Below are 17,368 nucleotides of genomic sequence, written 5' to 3'. Positions count from 1 at the left end.
TGCAAGTCTGCAAATTTCTTTATTAAATCATAAGATTCTTAAATTCATCAAGTCTCTCTGTGCCTGGGTTAATTTGAATCTCCCCAATCAATGATAATGTTATGTTGGAATGTTGTTAAAGAGGGTCAAAATGCTTCAACCCAGTTTGTTTTGCAGATTCTGTACAGCAGCTTTAATATAGGGAGGACACAACTTCCAGACTGTGAGTAAAATCAGGTTTTTTCTCTTTGTCAGTTTAACAGTTTCTGCCTGTCACTGCTCCCTGTCTGTTTGCTTACCTGGTTCTTCCTGACCTCGTACTTTCTCCTCACGTTCCCTCTTTCCTCTCTCCCTCTTTGGACTGACAATCATACACAAATAGATTGTATTCAATTAGATGAAAAATTACATTAACATGAAAAAAATACTATTAAGATCGCTAACAAAAAGTCCTCTCAGTGTACTTTCAACCTATGAACCTGGCTCTCTCTGTGCACAACCACACACACACACACACACACAACAGGAGTTATAAGGTTAATGGACATCCAGTCAGTTAGCTAGTTAGTATCCATTTCAAACAGGACAGTGGTAACAACAGCAGGCTACGGACAATTTTAAGTTTTAGATTTTAAACAGGCTGTATACATTTCAATGGGAGCAACAGGACGGTGAAATGTTGATGATTTTACTACAGAGCAGGACGGATTGTAGGGTAGCAAACATCGTTGGAAAACATTTTTCCAACACTGCAGGTTACCTGGTGTAATGTTTTCATGGCCTGACTCCTACCCAACTATATAAAGAGTAACTGAAGGTTAAATGCAGCTAATATGTCCTGTTTTAAGCCAGGTACTTACACCTCCACTCCGCTGCGTCTCAGCCACCATCGCTCTGGCAGCAACGGCGCTAGAGCCAGAGCAGGGGAGAGCTGGAACAAACCATTAGGGGGGGTATCTATACTTTTGTTGTTAAAATGTTACGTCTCAACCAAGTACTGTATGCTTTTTATATTTTTAGTAGTGTGTCACACAAACAGCAAATATTGTCAAAAAAGTAAGAAATCTTTGGGGGTGCTTTGATTCATTTTGGGGGTGCTGAAGCACCAAAAATGGGCTAAAATCGCCCCTGGCTGTACAGTAACTTTTATGCTTATTGTAGCTGTTAGCTAAAAACGCTAATTTAGCCTAGTTTGCCCTGGATTCAGCTTCGACAAACAAATATGATCGACTGTTTCTAGTAGAATTCCAAAGTTGTCATCTTATACCCTCTCAGAGTACCCCCTCTGTATGCTTGCAGAGACCCCTACAGTAGGGAAACATGCAAAACGGTGTCCAAACCTTTGTGTTTTAGCTTTATTTATGTCTTACACAGCATCCCAACTCTTTAGCTAACTTAATAACTTTAGCTAAAGTGAATAGTTGGTCTAATTCATTAGTGCAGCATTACTGGATCACCTGTGTTTGAAGTGATATGATATGTGACTATCACTGTGTTTAACTACCATAATAATTCTTAGGGTACTGAGGGTGTTGTTAGATTTGTATTGTTGATTGTCATTTATGCTTAGAAATATTTACTTATACGTGCTTAGAGTTTTGTAATTAGTTGTAGATTGGTAGAGGTTTTGATCCTTGATAGTCTGCAAACCTTGTGTGTATTAGACAGCACTCTGGGAGCATGAGAGGTCGTACCGTGTCTTATTGTTTTATGGTAGGATTAACGTAGTTGCGTCTGTTCTAGTCTAAGTGCTTTAACTGCTTGACTTCCTCACCGTGTTATCTAGGGTGAGGGGGGGTCTAGCCTCTTCCTGACCAAGGATGTTTGCCTTCGTGCTTTCATGTTATATGAAAAGCAGTAACACACACACACACACACACACACACACACACACACACACACACACACACACACACACACACACACACACACACACACACACACACACACACAGTATTCTTTGTTCACATGTATACCTATGTAAGATGTTATATGTTAATGACCCTATGCATATTCATGTAACCACAATAAAAGGAGTGCTATGGGGAGCCTGGCTGAGAGTCTGATGGAGGTCAGGTGGTGGGACGACGCTTGGCTCCAGCCAGATCTCCCATCATGCATGAGTAAACATGAAGAACTTTGCCTACTTGTGTCTTGCTTTGCAGTGTAATTATATTGTCTTCAACGTTCCAGCGGATGGGTTCAAGCTACGAACCTACACTGAAAAAAGAAAATAGTTGAACCAACTTAATTGAATTATTTCAATTGGTAACACCAAATTTAATTAAGTTCTTTGAAATTAAGTTAATACATTAAATTAACACAACTGATTTAAGTTACATGTACTTAATAAATTAATTGCTGTCAAATAAACATTTTGCATTAATCCAACTTAAAATTAAGACATTTCAACTTAAAGTTTTCAGTTTTTCCAACCCAATAATTTGCATAACCCAAAAGTAAAATATTGCTCTTTGCTAACCTAATAATGTGGTTTAGTGTAAATTACTTTTTGTAGTGACTCTAAAATGAAATTTTAGTTTGTATAATAAAGCTTAAATCAAAATTTTAAGTTGCCTGAAAATATTTTTCAAAAATTCAAAATCCAATGTTTTTTTTTTTTAAATGCTTTATTGTATAAATGTAATAAAGTATTACCTTTATGGCAACCAACACAGCTTTTGGTCAAATACATTACACATTTGTCCTTTTTGAAACACATATGCACAAAATGCAAGTAATGCTTAGTAGGACCACAAAGTTGTCAACAAAGTGTAAAGTGCAACACAGTATTACACAAATATCAATCTTAACACATACAGTGTCAACTATGAAAAAGTGCCCCAAGAGTATACAGAAACTTCTCTTCAGCTATAGCCAATGAATAAATATCTGAACAGTGTAGCTGACCAATGGGGATGAAAAAATATAAACACTCCTCTAGAGTTTTAGAATGTCACAACAGTTTGTTGTATAACTGAGCACATCAAACCTGAAATGCAACCTTTCCCTTGAAACGAAGGCAAATATGTCTGAAAAAAAAATTAAAAAATAAATAAAAATACCATAAAAGCACATTAAATTGGGGTTTGAGGTCTCTTGGAGCATAAAAAAGGCCCAACATCCAAAAGAGACTACATATTTTACATGCTATATGTCCAAACACAGTTGTTCCTTCGCATTATGGCACAGGGCCATTTGTTGGTCATTGTTCTGTGCCATTACTGGGAGCTTTGAAGTTTGATATACAGATTTTGGACTTTGGGGGACATCTTGTGCTGATCAAGCTGCATGAAGATTTTTTGGAGCACTTCAAAAGTGAAGCGAAAGGGTTTTGGATAAGCTAGGTTGAGTGCATAGATCAAACCTAGAAGCAGGGCACAAGCTGAGGCAACTGAAGTTAGTTCATGCAACACTTCCACACCCTCAATGACAATGCCAATGTCTTCAGGTGGCTCCTGCAGTCCCTCCCCCTCCTTCCGAATCACATACACTGCCATGGTGACCTCCTCCAGGTCCCTCTGAACATCATCTGCTCCACAGTCCTACAGAGGGGTACAAGACACAAACACAAATCATCATTAGCCTCACTTCTTACTGTGATTAAGTGTTTGGGTGATGTACCAATATGTGTTATGTGCTGGGCTATTTCTTGGCTGGGTGTCATCACACACCAGAAACAGCAGAGAGAGGTGTATCAATCTGACTCTAATCAAATTGTAAGCAAGAAAGATAAGATTTCTCAACATGTCAAACTATTCCTTTGAACTTAAATAATCAAGTAAGCCCGTCTTACTTAAAACAAAGTCAATCCGATATGTAATGTGTTGTTGCTGGGAATTACATAATGTCCAATATGGTCATGATAATAAATACATGTCAGCAATCCAACTAGGGTTCACGTGTTATGTTTGTTCTAACAGTTAACTTTTTTGTGTCCCTTTGACAAGATGTGCTGACAAACTGTTGAAACTTACAAGGTATTCCTTGATCAGGCCATCTGCATCTTCTCCCAGGAAGATGCAGATGGCCTGATCAAGGTATTCCTTGATCAGGCCATCTGCATCTTCTCCCAGGAAGATGGTGAGGGCTTTCAGCACACATTCCCTCCGATGATTAATGTCCACAGTCTAGAACAACAAATGTTGAGTAATTTTAAACTCTAAATTTCATAAGACAGACATCCTTACTCTTATTGCTTAACTTACATGTACTTTATTTAAAAACAGTAATTCACAAGCCCAGAGATTCATTACAGAAAGAAAAGGGGATGAGTTCAGTGGAGTCGCTAAAAACATTCATGCATATGAAAGCCATGATTAGCATTGGCCTGCCCATATTGTCTTTATGAAAGATTCAGTTAAATATATATATATTTTTTTGGATTCAGATATATTTTGACAGCCCTCTTAGTTACGAAGCATCTTGTTTGATGGTACAGATTTACCTGGTCCAATGTGTCCAAGATGTTCGCAATCTTTTGGCGTGTTGCTCCTCCTTTGGCACGTATGACTTTGATCAGCTGACTTGAGTGCATGTCTAACTGGGCCATGAACTTCCACTCAAGAGGAACAGCCATGAGCCTCTGGAACTCTGTATTTATCTAAAAACAAAACACAAATGACAGTAGATATTGTATTATGGAACAAAATGCTGAAACTGATTGTATGCCAAAATGTCTATATCCCAAAAAGTACAACATATATGGGAATTCAAAATGTAAATTCTTTCATTAAGTTCAGTGTTATAAAATCTCAACCAAATCAAGTTATGACCGATTCATGAAAGTTAACTGCAATAAATCCCGAAGCATACAGACTTCGATCACTTCAGTTCCATTCTTACCTCTTTCTGTGTGAAGAGTGCAGGCCATCTGTCCTTCAGTTCCTGAATGCTTGGTTCTTGGTTTACCACCTCATGTCGTCTGTAGGCAAACGTGTTAGCCATTTTGTCTGCGATGACCCTTTCATTGTCCCTTATCCCGATCTCTGTCAGAAGTTCTAGTCTCACTTTTTCCATGCTGTCCAGAGTCTCACCAGTAGGAAAGGATGGATAAAAGTTAGCTTCAGAACGTTTTGGCTTCTTCACTTTTTTAGCAGGGAAAGCATCTGTAGTAGCTTTAGATTTCAGTGAGTTTACACACAGCTCTGGACACCCCTGTAATTTGAGCTGGGTCCTGTAGTTTGCCATTTTGTACTTCAGTCGTTGTTTCCAACCGTAGCAGCCATTGAATGATCCAGGTTCTTTCAAACATGGGTGCTTTTTGATAAGGGCCTCTGCAGCTGCGCAGAAATGTGCATCCTCTGGATAGGCCTTGTAACGGTAAATTTCTTCTGCAACTCTTTTCAGGATATCAGACAGCATTCGGGCGCTTAAAGTCAACATTTTTTGGCTCACACGGTACTCAGTATTCCCCCTCTCTAGCTGTAGCTCTGTGTCATATGAAAATTGGGGAATTGCAAAGTCTTCTGGCCACTGTTGTGTTCGAGATGACATAGATTCAGGGGATGAGAGGATAATTGTGTCATTTGATGCCACCGAAATACCGTCATCAGACTCAAATGAAAGAGACAGAGATGAAGTGGACTGATCGGCACTGATCAAAGGTGGATTTGTTTGCTGGTGGATCACTTTGATTGTCCCCAAATTCCGAAGTTCGGTGGTAGAATTCAGATTAAAGAAGTCGTTGCCAAAGTCTTGGTCCATGTATTGCAGTCTGAAGTTACCTTTTAACCCAAAGGTAGTCTTTATCGTGCTGAGAAGGTCTTCAAGTGACTCTGGGATGCCATTTGGAAGAGTCAGCTTTTCAATGTTGTTCTCTCCTAAAATCACCTTCAGTCTTGCAGGTGTTGAACCAGCCATGGTGGTCTGAGAACAAAGCACAAGCACAGTTAGTGAGGATCAACATGTAAACCACTGACATTTCCAATTAGGAGAATTTAATGTCAAACTAGAGGAAAAGAGAGAAGGCAAAGAGAGGAGGAAAGGGGAGGAGAAAATGAAGAGGAGAGGTGGAGATCAGCTGAGGCAGCGAGGAGAGAAGGCAAACCGAAGAGGAGAAGGGAGGAGAAGAGAGATGGCGAGAATATGGGAGACATTGAAGAGAAGAGAGAAGGAGAGGAGGTGAGGAGAATATAGGAGACAATAAGGAGAGGAAAGAAGAAAAAGAGAAGAGAAGCAGAAGGGGGGAGAGCATAGGATTAGCATTCACTGACTGGAATCCAGCGACCTGCATTAAAAAAAATGACATAACTGATGAATTGCCAATGACATCATCACACCACTTTGGCTTGCAGTATAAAATAAATATGTTCTGAGAACACATTAGTATTGTATGGGTCTGGGTTTTGTTTTCCCACTTAAGAAAATACTTTATCATATTTTGAGGCCTCACCATTTAAACATGGACATATCTTTTCAAGGTGACAAGACGCATCCCTCTAATATTGTAGTCTGCCAGTGGGTAGGTATCATGCAGTTCTTGTGGCTCAACAAGTTCCACTTCTTTGCTTGGTGATGTTTTGAGATCATAAGCTCTGTAGTGTTCCATATACCATCCGCTAAGCTTTTTCAGAATGAAGATTAGTTTGTCCTGCAGTATCACCATTTGGATGATTTCACCAAACTCTGGCAGTCCTCCCAGTGAGCCGTGGATCAAGATCATCCCACACTTGTAGATTATTCCATTATATGCTACACTTTTAGCCAAGCACACATTGTCCATATCTGGAGACTTCTGTCTCAGTGCATTTGAGATGTCCTTGTTAAGAACATCAATGTGAACAGTGGAAACATCTGTTACTTCCAGTGGGGGTTTGGCAAAGCTAATTGCATGCAAATGATATGCAATCTGATACTGATGTCTCTGTGAAAGGGAAAGAAGTACATTTTTGAAGCATCTGATGTTCCTTGCAACTCTTTTAAAAAAACTATGCTTTGCTTCGAATCGCATAGTCCATAGTGCAACCAGTGGCCCAAACTTACGGATCAAGTATGGATAATGTTCCAAGTAGTGGTGCTTTGGTTTAAGATTAACATCTGGGAAAACCTCTTGAAACTTGATTCTGTGCTCGGAGATCTTAAAACCAAGATATGCAATGGAGTCCTCAGTATGAACAGGACTGACAACAAGATCAACAATGTCCTTCAAGTCTGTTAAGATGTGCCAAGCAGGCTCCTCACAGGGTACACTCTGCCCAACGAACAAAGGCAAAAATCTGATAAGACTCCAGTTCTCGTGTGCATTCCCTCCTACACTTTTTTTGGATGCAAAACTGAGAGCCACAGGATTAGGTCGATTTGTTTTGTCAGCCCACTTAAAGTTGAAAGATGATATTGCTTCATTCAATGTACATAATGTGAAATACTTTTTTTTGATTAACAAATTGAGGCAAAGCGCAAGTTCAAAAGGAACAATTCCCTCAAAAAGATCATGTACAACATCAGGTGGAAACCCAGTGGTAACATCAAAATGTGAGAGGTGCTTTGACAAAATACACTTTGATTTCACACCATAATAACTGGGCCATTTGTTTTCCTCGATAATTCGTAAATGATCTGCATGAATGTCTTTTGTTCTTAAAGTAAAGACTTCACTTCTGACTTCAATAGTCTGGAACTCTGATGTTTCTGCAGTGCAAAATCTACATACGTATGTCCCTGAGAAATTTTCAAAGAATCCAGCAATACTGTGTGCACCAAGGTTGTCGGCAACAACACACTGAACAGTGCCTTTTACTGTTCTGCCCAACTTTGACAGAAATATCCCACTCTGTTCCAAAATTACAAGATCATTAATTACAGGTTTTAACACTTTCTCATACCCATAGCACTTCAGATCATTACTTTTGATTAAAGCAGCCAAATAGATTGAGGTTAAAGCAGAATTACAGCCTGGTGGCAAATTACCCAAAACCCAGTACAATCCACAAATTTTATGCTTCCTCCGTGATGTACCAAGGGGATTACATATTTCGAATTCATCAATGTATAATATCAATGAAATGCTTTCCTGCTTGGACAACAGTCCATTTTCATGGAAGAAGTCACCATCGAAGATAGTTTTGTAGTGCACATAAGTTTTTTGAGGCTGATTATCTACAGTATTCAAATTAACAGCCTGATCCAAGATTGTCTGGCAGTCAAGAATATGCTGCAAAGACTTTAAAATTGAAATATATTGGAATGACTTGTTATTTTTTCGGTCAAGTATATATTCCACTGGTTCCACTACTTTAAAGTGGCTCTTATAGTATGCTTTTCGTCTCCAAGGACTGGAAAGTGGACCTTTATCTCCAATTGCTTTTTTTACAGGGTTTGTCTCACAGAGTACACTGGCTAGCTTTTCAACAACTGACTGGTCAAATTGGCATCCGTTGTCTTGTAATACTTGGCTAATAGTCTTTTGGGTAATCGCCACAGAAACAGAACCAATCAAATAGTTTAACTCCTGCAAAAGCTCATCTACAGCTGCATTAGACACAAGAAAGATGTGTTCCAACTTAAGGAGCACTGAAGCAATTTTAAGCTCAATATCCTTCTCTAAGTTTTCAGAATACCCATTGTCAAAAGCAGAATTTAAATTTACATCACTCTCTATAATTTCCACATCTGAAATATCACTGGCAACACTGGCAAAAGATTCATCAACAGAACTTATTCCAGGCTTAAATGTGTTCACTGTACCAGAGTGTTTTCTGTATTTATGACTTTTGAAGTTCTCATAGACATTGGTTTTATATTCACAGTTTTGGAACACACATGTTACAGTCTCCTTATTTTTAAGATGCTGATAGATATGTTGAAAATATTCTCTTTCTGTGGAGAGTTGATTATGGCCACAAATATGGCAAGTGAATGTGGACGCAGCTTTGGAGACTGCTTGTTGGGCAGGGTGATTTCTTGATAGATGGCTCAGTAGGGCGTTCCAAGTCTTGAACCTACATGCACAATTTAAATAAGTGCATGGATATGAGTGGCCTCGTCCGTAATGCCTATGAATCAGTTTGTAGTGTTTGAGCAATTCAGATCTTTTTGTTAATGTTGTCCCACAGTCCTTGCATCTCCACATGAAGCATAGCACTGGAGGAACAAAGAGACACGCTTTACTGGGTGTATATAAATAATTTGAGAAAACACAGAGGGAGAGTTGGGCAATATTACAATATATCAATATGGTGATATGAGACTGGATCTCATCTCAGCTTTTTGCCACATTGCCCAACACAAAGCGAATCATTTAAACACAAAATGTATTCATCAAATGTAGCCAGCCCTCTCTAATTAGATTTTAAAGGGATAAGTTCAAAACAAAAGTTTAAAAACAAAACCCAAATGCCCATAGGTACATTTTTTTTTTTTGCAATTGTTTTATATATAAAGCCGATTCCTGTTCAGTGTAAAACTGAATTAAGTTTAAATGAGACATTACTATTTTGAACTTGCATACCTTTGTTGTTGATAAACTGAAAGTACGCAAGTTCACAGGTAAAACGAGCTGCCTGGCACGCCTCCACACAGGAATGCCCCTCTTGAAGTAGTCAGAGCTGAGAAGAAGTTAGGTCAGAAGGTGGCGATGGGGCATCACATTGGACACCAAGCCAAAGGTTGTGGCACTGTCCAGGGTTCCAACCAGAGGTGATGTAATCTTTCTGCCATCAGCAGACACCCCTCTGGAGAGGTTGACAGGAAGGAAAGGAAGCGCTACCCAAAGTCCTAAAGATTAAAGATATGTTCGAGTTAGTCTGTCGATCTTTCATCATGTTTACAGTGTTCATCTGCATCTATGTACTTATATATGTATTCAGACACAGACCAGAAGTGTGCTAGGTCTACAAGAAATCTGATGGCTGTATTTTCTGTGTTCAATAGCGTAATACTTTCTTCTATGATTTCTAATTTTGATTTTCTGCCGCACACCATCTCCCTCTCACACGGCTGATCCGTGCGTGTACGAGCGCTGCACGCACCCTTTCTCCTCGCCTTCTTAACGTTATGTACATTGAAAGCAATGCAAGCGGCAGTAAATGCATGCTTCCTGGAGCCACCACAGCTAAACTTTACCTCCTACATCACCCGTGGCCGTGACCGCGTGAACTATTCGCGCCGACAGGCATACTGCGAACAACCACTCGTGTATAAATGCGCGCGCCCGAAGTAACGTATTCTGAAGAGAACCGCGGCCCAGCTTGCCGCTATAATGTGCTAATGCTAATGAATAACTAACAGTAAGCCAACACCGACACACTGCATGAATACACAACTTTAAGCTAGCGTTACGATATTAAAACAAGAGAGTACCGCCGGAAAACTACTAACTTAACCTACATGTCCAAGCACAAACTACCAACAGGTCTGACATTTCGCTAATGTTAGCAGGGCTGAATGATAGCGGTTTGGTCAGGTCAGTTTACTAAACACTTAACAAACTTAACAATACAGTTGGAATATTTTTATATCTAATATATTAAAATATGTGTTCTACATTTGACTTACCTTCAAGGACTATGGAAAAAGTAATATCTTCGTTACCTTATTGACCAAATTGTTCACGAGGTCCTGCCTGCAGCCAAGTGCCTCTCAAATTGTTGTTCTCAACCGCAAGTAGAAAATTCTGGAGAAGGCGGAGACGTCATGACATCAGATGCACTGCGTCAGGAGAAACCTAATTGATGCAGGTTGACTCTAATGAGAATAGCAGGTTACATGTGTACTGAGGGAACAACACGTAATAACAAGTTGATATACTCCACAAATTTAGACTGGCTCCACTAAAGCAGAAATCTTAATGAAACTGACTCTGAACTTTACATAACTTCAACTACTGCTGAAATACACTTTTTAGAGTGTATCAGGTGTAGACATTGTGTGTAGACATTGTTGATGAATGGGAATTAATATTTGGATGACAAATGACACTTTTACAAGCATCTCTTAGCAGTTTATAGATTTTTTTGTTATAAGAATTTGTGCTTAGACACATAGAAAGTCAGATATTTGATTGGCTGCCACATTGTCCCTTTTATGATATTTATGTCCTAGAGCAGGTCATGTGCTTATGTAAGCCACTTCACCCAAAGGTTTCCTCAGGTCAGAGTGTCCAAAGCTTTTTCAGAATTGTTGGTTATTGTGTTGTTTATAGGTGTTGGCATGTAAAGTCACTCACATACGGGTGTTCTTGCCACCCCAACGCTCACACACTCAGCAACCTCACGACCAAGGCCACAAAGTGCTGATGGGTTTCCCAACAACTGCTTAAAGAGCTCAAAGCCTGCGGTATGACAGCCATGACAGGCACACATGTCAGACTTTTGTTTTTCCAATTCTTACACTCCAAATAAATAGTCCTTTATCTACCTATACAACTGCTTAGTTCCTCTATATTTAGAGGATCACTTAATTATTATTTATATACTTTCCTGGTCAGTGGCGTTGGTATCCTCTCAAACTGAAACCAACCTGCTAAACAACATAGGTATTTTGTGCCGTTATTCAGTGCCTTGTCAGTCCTTGTTCTTTAGGTCTTTGAAAAAAGATTTCCCCCTTCAACATTTAGAAAGCTTGCCATGCAGAAACACTGCAGATGATGTCACAATACGGCTGTGTGCAGGCAAAAGTAGGACCCAAACGCAAACTCACAGAGACAAAAGGTAAACTCAAAAAACACAGCTTTATTGCTGGCGTGGAGTGGGACACGAAAAAACAATACAAAGTAAACTAAACTGGGAAAAACTAAAGCACAAGGAGCCACAGGGAAAAATCACACAGCTATGAGGGAGGACGCAACACTGACAAAGAGAAACATGGGGCTTAAATACACTGAGGGATAACGAGGGGGAATGAGCCACAGGAGGAGAGCACAGCTGAGAGTAAGCAGGACAAGGCAAGGGAAGCAAAACTAGAAACATTAACATAGAACAGACTGTGAAAGTAAAACAGGAAACACACTGACGGAACTCAAGACATGTGGACTTAACAGACTGGGGGAGACAGAACATAGGGATCTGAAACATGGAACAGAAAGGCACAGTAGATCAACATGAACATAACAACGCCACAGGGGAAGAGTAAAACTGAACACGATGAACACAGAAACACCAGACCTCTTCACAATAAAACAGGAAACATAATGAGACGTAGACATGACAACCCAAACTTCACAATGTAAGACACAGACATGAAACACATGAAGAGCAGGGGAGATTTACCATAGTTGGAAACACGAGGGGGAAATAATAAGAACTAGAAACACTTAAGCATGATAACAAATGAACTTAGGAACCTGAAGGGCTTACATAAACTAAAACATCAAAATGAACTAAAACTCAAAACACTGGGTCATAAGACCCAGGATCGTGACAGATGAACTCTTGAGTACACACTTATGTCACTGCAAGCTTCTAGTTTCTCACTAAAGATCTCCTCAAGTTAAAGTGTATGGTGAGACTCTTGATGCTGGACTGCGTACTGTTAAATTAATGCAGTTTGTTACTATGCTTTCTTCTGGACATTGACCAGTTCCCAACTGTGCTCCCTGAACTAAAAAGAACAGATTTCCTATCATGGCTCATCTCCGAGCTACAATCTCAGAGAAGTTCATGTTAAGGAGGTCTCCATTTGTTACAAAGTACATCTGAATTAGCACCCTAACACTCCAGAGGAAGCCAGCCACTCCTGTCACTGTTGAAACTGTCAGTCACGATGAGTCGCACTGGATTCATGTTAATATGGAATATAAGAGTGCGGCTTGTATAACACATGACCATAACTCACCCATTGGTTATGGACTTTGCATTTTGAAGCCTTAATGGTAACATTTTGCAGTGTTGTTTTTGGAGCCGACATTTCCTCACTTGGATAGCAGGCCAGAGAAGTTTGCAGGTAATACTAGGAGAAAACAGGCTACAGCCATAATCCACCCATATTAAAGCTGCAATGCACTAATTAGAAATTATTGCTAATAATAACACACTAAACTTTATTGTCTGAAACTCAAGCACAAGTGTCCTGGACAGGATGTACCAGCCATCATATGGGGGGGAGTATCCATACAGCCTGGATGCAAACATGGGTGTTTGTGGGAACTGTCTCACTTTGGAGGCAATGTAAAGCAGCCATAAGAGGAACTGCAGTGTTTTATTGTCAGCACTGGTGGTTGAAGCAACATGCTTCATCGTTTTCTCTTGTTCACTGAAGTGCTCTGACTTTATCGGCCTTTTACCGTCTCACATGTCACACATCTGTTTTCAATGTGAGAAATGTCTCGGCATATACAGAGACGACCAAAAAATTATCATCACTTCATGTGTTTCACTTACAAGTGTTACCTTTGCTTTTACACTGTAGGCTTTCACTTTCACATGAATGCAGTCATAGCAGCATTGAATGAATGATATATACAAGGTTTGCTGAAATCTGCTCAAAGACAAAGATGGTTACGGTGAGCTGATAGGAGGAGATATTGGCTAAAAATGACAGTGTTAAAAATAAATTAGCTGGACCAAATTCACAAATGTTTTTGAAAGGGTTGAAGTATGGTGGCCCTGAGAGGTCAAATGCACTGCAACTTTAGAAAAATAACAAAAACTCCCAAAACACAGCAGAATACATACAGAAAACGTGCTGGATAAAGGAAGTGTTTCAGTGCGTCATCATGTTTGGCGTATTTTTGCAGCATTTTCTATCAGCTGGTGTTTTCTTAAGTTGGCCACCATATTTAAGACATGAACTAACACTGCTTTTATTCTGTAAGTAAAAGAAGCAAACACTGAGCCAACACAACAAAAAACTTCTGTAGATGGTGGTTGATGACTGCTTTTAAGTACACTGTACATATGCTGGCCTTTATGTTAGTACAGGCTGTTCCTTTAGTCATTTACACACTAAAGTTTAGTGTGTAAATGAAAGATGACTGTTTATGTAATGGAGGGAAACTGAACCAGATGCTTGTTGCTAATCAGCATCTTAATCTCTCTGCCTTCTTGATGTTTGTCATAGTGCCTTAGACCATATGTCAGGAAGTCCTTCTATTGCCCTTCACCCCTCCCCTCCTGTCATCCCTGACTGTGTTAATCCGTAGTTATCCATGTTTAGTGACCATGAACACAGTCAATGGTGTCAGAAGGGACTTGTAAAAGCGTCACATTCGGAATAGCCCCAAGGACAGAGATTAGAGCCTTTGGAAAGGTCATGTTTTATGGCCCTTCCTTTAACCCCTCCAAATAGAGGTGATTATGGAGGAGAGCACATAGCCAGCGGCCTGCTGTCATGTGTTCCCTCTAACCTTATGCTCACATAACAACAATCACAGGGGCCTATTAATGCCTCAACAGTCATGGCTCTAAAATCGACAGTATAATGTCCCGAGTCTTGAATGGCACTCAAAGACCAACCTGCTGCATGCAGTAACCTGATAGGCTTCCATTATGGTGCCACTGCGCACACGCCTCGGCCTCAGATGGCGAGCAGAGATTCTGCTCCATAAAAGGAAATTTGAACACAAACGGATAAATATTTGTAATCAAACATTTATGATATCTGTGATGATATTACTAACTGTCGCTGTCGCAGTGTTCACGATTTAGTGTCTGTATTTTCTGGCTGTTGGGTTGAGTTTTGATTCCTTTCTGATTTCTGATTATTTAAAGAATTGTGTGAACTCTAGTCTTTGGTTCAGCTTTGCAGCTACTTCTTGTTGGACTTTTTTATCAGCTAAAATGAATCATTTTCTTAAACACAGAACGACGTTGCTTTGAATACCAACAGTATCCACTTTGTTTGGATAGAGTTTCCTGTACAGTGGCATCATTTCTTTCAAGAAGCAGATAATTTCACTTTGAAACTTAAGACTGAGCCTTATCTCACAGGTCAGTTCAGTTCAGTTCGATTTTCTATTTCAAGAAGGGCACAAAGGATCAGTTTGGCATTTAAGCCTGAAAAAGAATAGGGTAGGCAGAGTTCCTGTCACTGGGACAGACAAAGATAGCCACAAGGATTGGATGTGAATCACGTCTGAGCCACCGTGTACCTGTGCCAAAGTGCTACCACAGAATAACACTCCTCACTTAAATCCTATTCCTGGAATCATCATCTGTCTGCACCTTCTAAACTTGCCCTCTTTCCATTTAATTCAGGGTCATTTTGTGTTTAATCACATGCTGGACTACAGACGTTTTTTTCCTACAATGATGGAACCCTATGAAAGTGATGTTAGGTAATCAATGAGTAATTTACTGGCCTGTAAGAAGTGCCAAAAGCATCAGTTGAGCCAAACACCGGTGACTTCTACTGAATGTTAAGAGCAGAACAGTCGTTGATGATACTTGGAAGCAGCCACAGTTCATAGATGATCAAAGCTGTGTGGAAAGCGGTCTAAATCAATAGGTGTTAGAGAGCAAAGTCTAATGTTTAAGTGCTTTAAATGGCAGTAGAGCTCACAGTCTAAGCTGCTGGGGGAAAACAAAAGGAAGACGTGTCTATCATTACAGCTCAACGGTTTCCGGGGAAGCGCTGGCCTCCGTAAATCAGCTGACAGGTTTAATGGTCACAAAGAGAAACCCACAGGCCTAAGATGATTACCATGGGACAGGCAGCCATAATGACAGAATAATGTACACTGCTGTGACAAGAAAGATGACTTTTCCTTGGATTGAGAAGGCTGGATGCATTCCCAGTCATTTTGGTGTGTCCTCTCCTCAAACGTGTCTGTGGAATAAATCACTTTGTGGGAATGCCACGAGAACATCGCTCAACAGCATCCCGAGTCCAAACCTTGATAACAACAGAACGTTATTGGCAGGATTTCATGCATGAAGTTTGTCACGGAGACGATGTTAATAACCGCTCTGCATTATGTGTTTGTCAGGCACAGCAATGATGTTCCTGGGTTAATCTGACCCAGGGCAGCTACACACAAGTGGGTTTATAGCTCATTATTACCAATCATGTCAATCAATATTTAGTGAATACTGTTCTGTACCTCTCACACATCACGGTTCGATCAGTACGTATCACCCGTTTTTCAATAAAAAATGTATAATGTAACATTTTTATTGAAACTTTAAATAAAACATTTTTCGTGACATTGATTTTTTAAAATACATTTTTATTTTTTTAAGGAATAATCATAGCTACAAGCTTGACGCCGCTCGTCTGTCAATGATCACCTCGATTACTCTTCAGAAAATATGAAGCCTTACAGACGTCGTGGCACAAAATACACAGAATCCCACAGATGGCTGTCCGGCTTCCCCGGTCAGGAAGAGGACCCCCAAATATCCATTCCTCCAGTTCTTCCCCAAAACATGCGATCATTTGGAGAATGATTTTCTGTAGTGAGTTCATGACCAGCTCAACACCTTCGATGTCTGTCACACGACTCACTGCCACTACAGACTCGGAGACAAACAGAGTTAGGGCCACATGCACCTGCTGCATTATTTGCTTTGCCACCTGCATTATGCATGCCGTTATGGCACATGCAGCATTCTCCTGAAAGACAGGTGTCACCATTCATTCACTTCTCCTTGTTAGTACAGGTAGTAGCAGAGGAGAAGAAATTCAAACTGCTGCAACATCTCGCTCTGTCCAATCTGTGAATGTCTGCGCTTCTGATGTCACCAAAGCGGCACAGTAAGACGTACACGACTGGTAGCAACGGCGGCTTTGTCGTACGGCACCATGCACAACAATCTCAGCACTGACAGACAGGACAAACCTCATGCAGCCCTGATATAACAAAGGATGCTGCACGAGTGCTCTTAGTTTTTAGTTTTTATTAAACTTTAATTTGATTTCTTGTAGCTTTTAACACAAGAACAAAAAAAGAACAGAAGTTATCAAAGACAGTAGTATTTTACCCTAAAGTATGATAACCTGATTTTACAAGCTGTGCACTCTTCAGTCTGTATGTACCCAACCAGTCACATGACATAATATTGTGCTAACGTCCTGTGTCTTTGATTCTGTTTTCAGTCATCACATCTCCCACTGTCCCCTCCTGTTGCCTGCCTGTCGGGAATATGGACAATCTTCCAGGCTTCAGTGAAACTAAAACTTCCAGTCGGCCATTTTGATTTGTATAAACAATGAAGCAGGTTTGCGCGGTGACTGGCTGTAGAAAGTTTCACAGGTATCTCAGTTGACTGAGCGCAGAATTGCTCTCTAACACCGAGCTGTTGCCAAACGTCCTCTTAGGTTCAGATTCTCAGAACTCCCTCGGCTCTGCAGGCAGCATCTATTCCCAGCTCAGGTAGCAGCGAGCAGCGGAGCAGGAAGCCTCACCTGTAGAGGAAGCAGGGTGATCAGTCAGGAACAGGAAGAACACAGACACACCAGGGACCAGTTTGAACCTCTGTTCTCTCTACGCTCTGTCTCTGACTTTGGCCCACAT

The 17,368-nt window shown here is 40.3% G+C and overlaps 2 protein-coding genes across 9 annotated transcripts in view; one reads left to right on the top strand and one right to left on the bottom strand.

The window, feature by feature from the left end:
* kcnc2 (potassium voltage-gated channel, Shaw-related subfamily, member 2) overlaps positions 1–17,368 on the top strand; it is a 131,893-nt gene that overhangs the window by 47,455 nt on the left and 67,070 nt on the right. The window lies entirely within an intron of this gene.
* Positions 3,188–5,594, bottom strand: LOC146649030 (uncharacterized). Its single transcript, XM_085386960.1, has 4 exons — positions 4,825–5,594; positions 4,427–4,582; positions 4,011–4,109; positions 3,188–3,524 (listed from the first exon to the last, which is right to left on the bottom strand). Exons 1-4 carry the CDS (start codon positions 5,473–5,475, stop codon positions 3,201–3,203), a joined length of 1,230 nt encoding a protein of 409 aa, XP_085243086.1. The 5' UTR covers positions 5,476–5,594; the 3' UTR covers positions 3,188–3,200.

Source organism: Rhamphochromis longiceps, linkage group LG17, assembly GCF_057381845.1.
Source record: "Rhamphochromis longiceps isolate RC_006_pf linkage group LG17, R_longiceps_female_GT1.1, whole genome shotgun sequence".
Lineage (NCBI taxonomy): Eukaryota > Metazoa > Chordata > Actinopteri > Cichliformes > Cichlidae > Rhamphochromis > Rhamphochromis longiceps.
This window is presented reverse-complemented; position numbering and strand designations above follow the sequence as displayed.

What these genes read in the sequence shown, in the direction of transcription:
- LOC146649030 (XM_085386960.1), bottom strand. Translation starts at nt 5,475, where the DNA reads ATGTCATCTCGAACACAACAGTGGCCAGAAGACTTTGCAATTCCCCAA. An exon ending in CACTCTTCACACAGAAAGAG is followed by an intron (nt 4,583 to 4,824) that starts GTAAGAATGGAA and finishes TTTTGTTTTTAG; the next exon opens with ATAAATACAGAGTTCCAGAG. An exon ending in TCAAGGAATACCTTGATCAG is followed by an intron (nt 3,525 to 4,010) that starts GCCATCTGCATC and finishes ACCCCTCTGTAG; the next exon opens with GACTGTGGAGCAGATGATGT.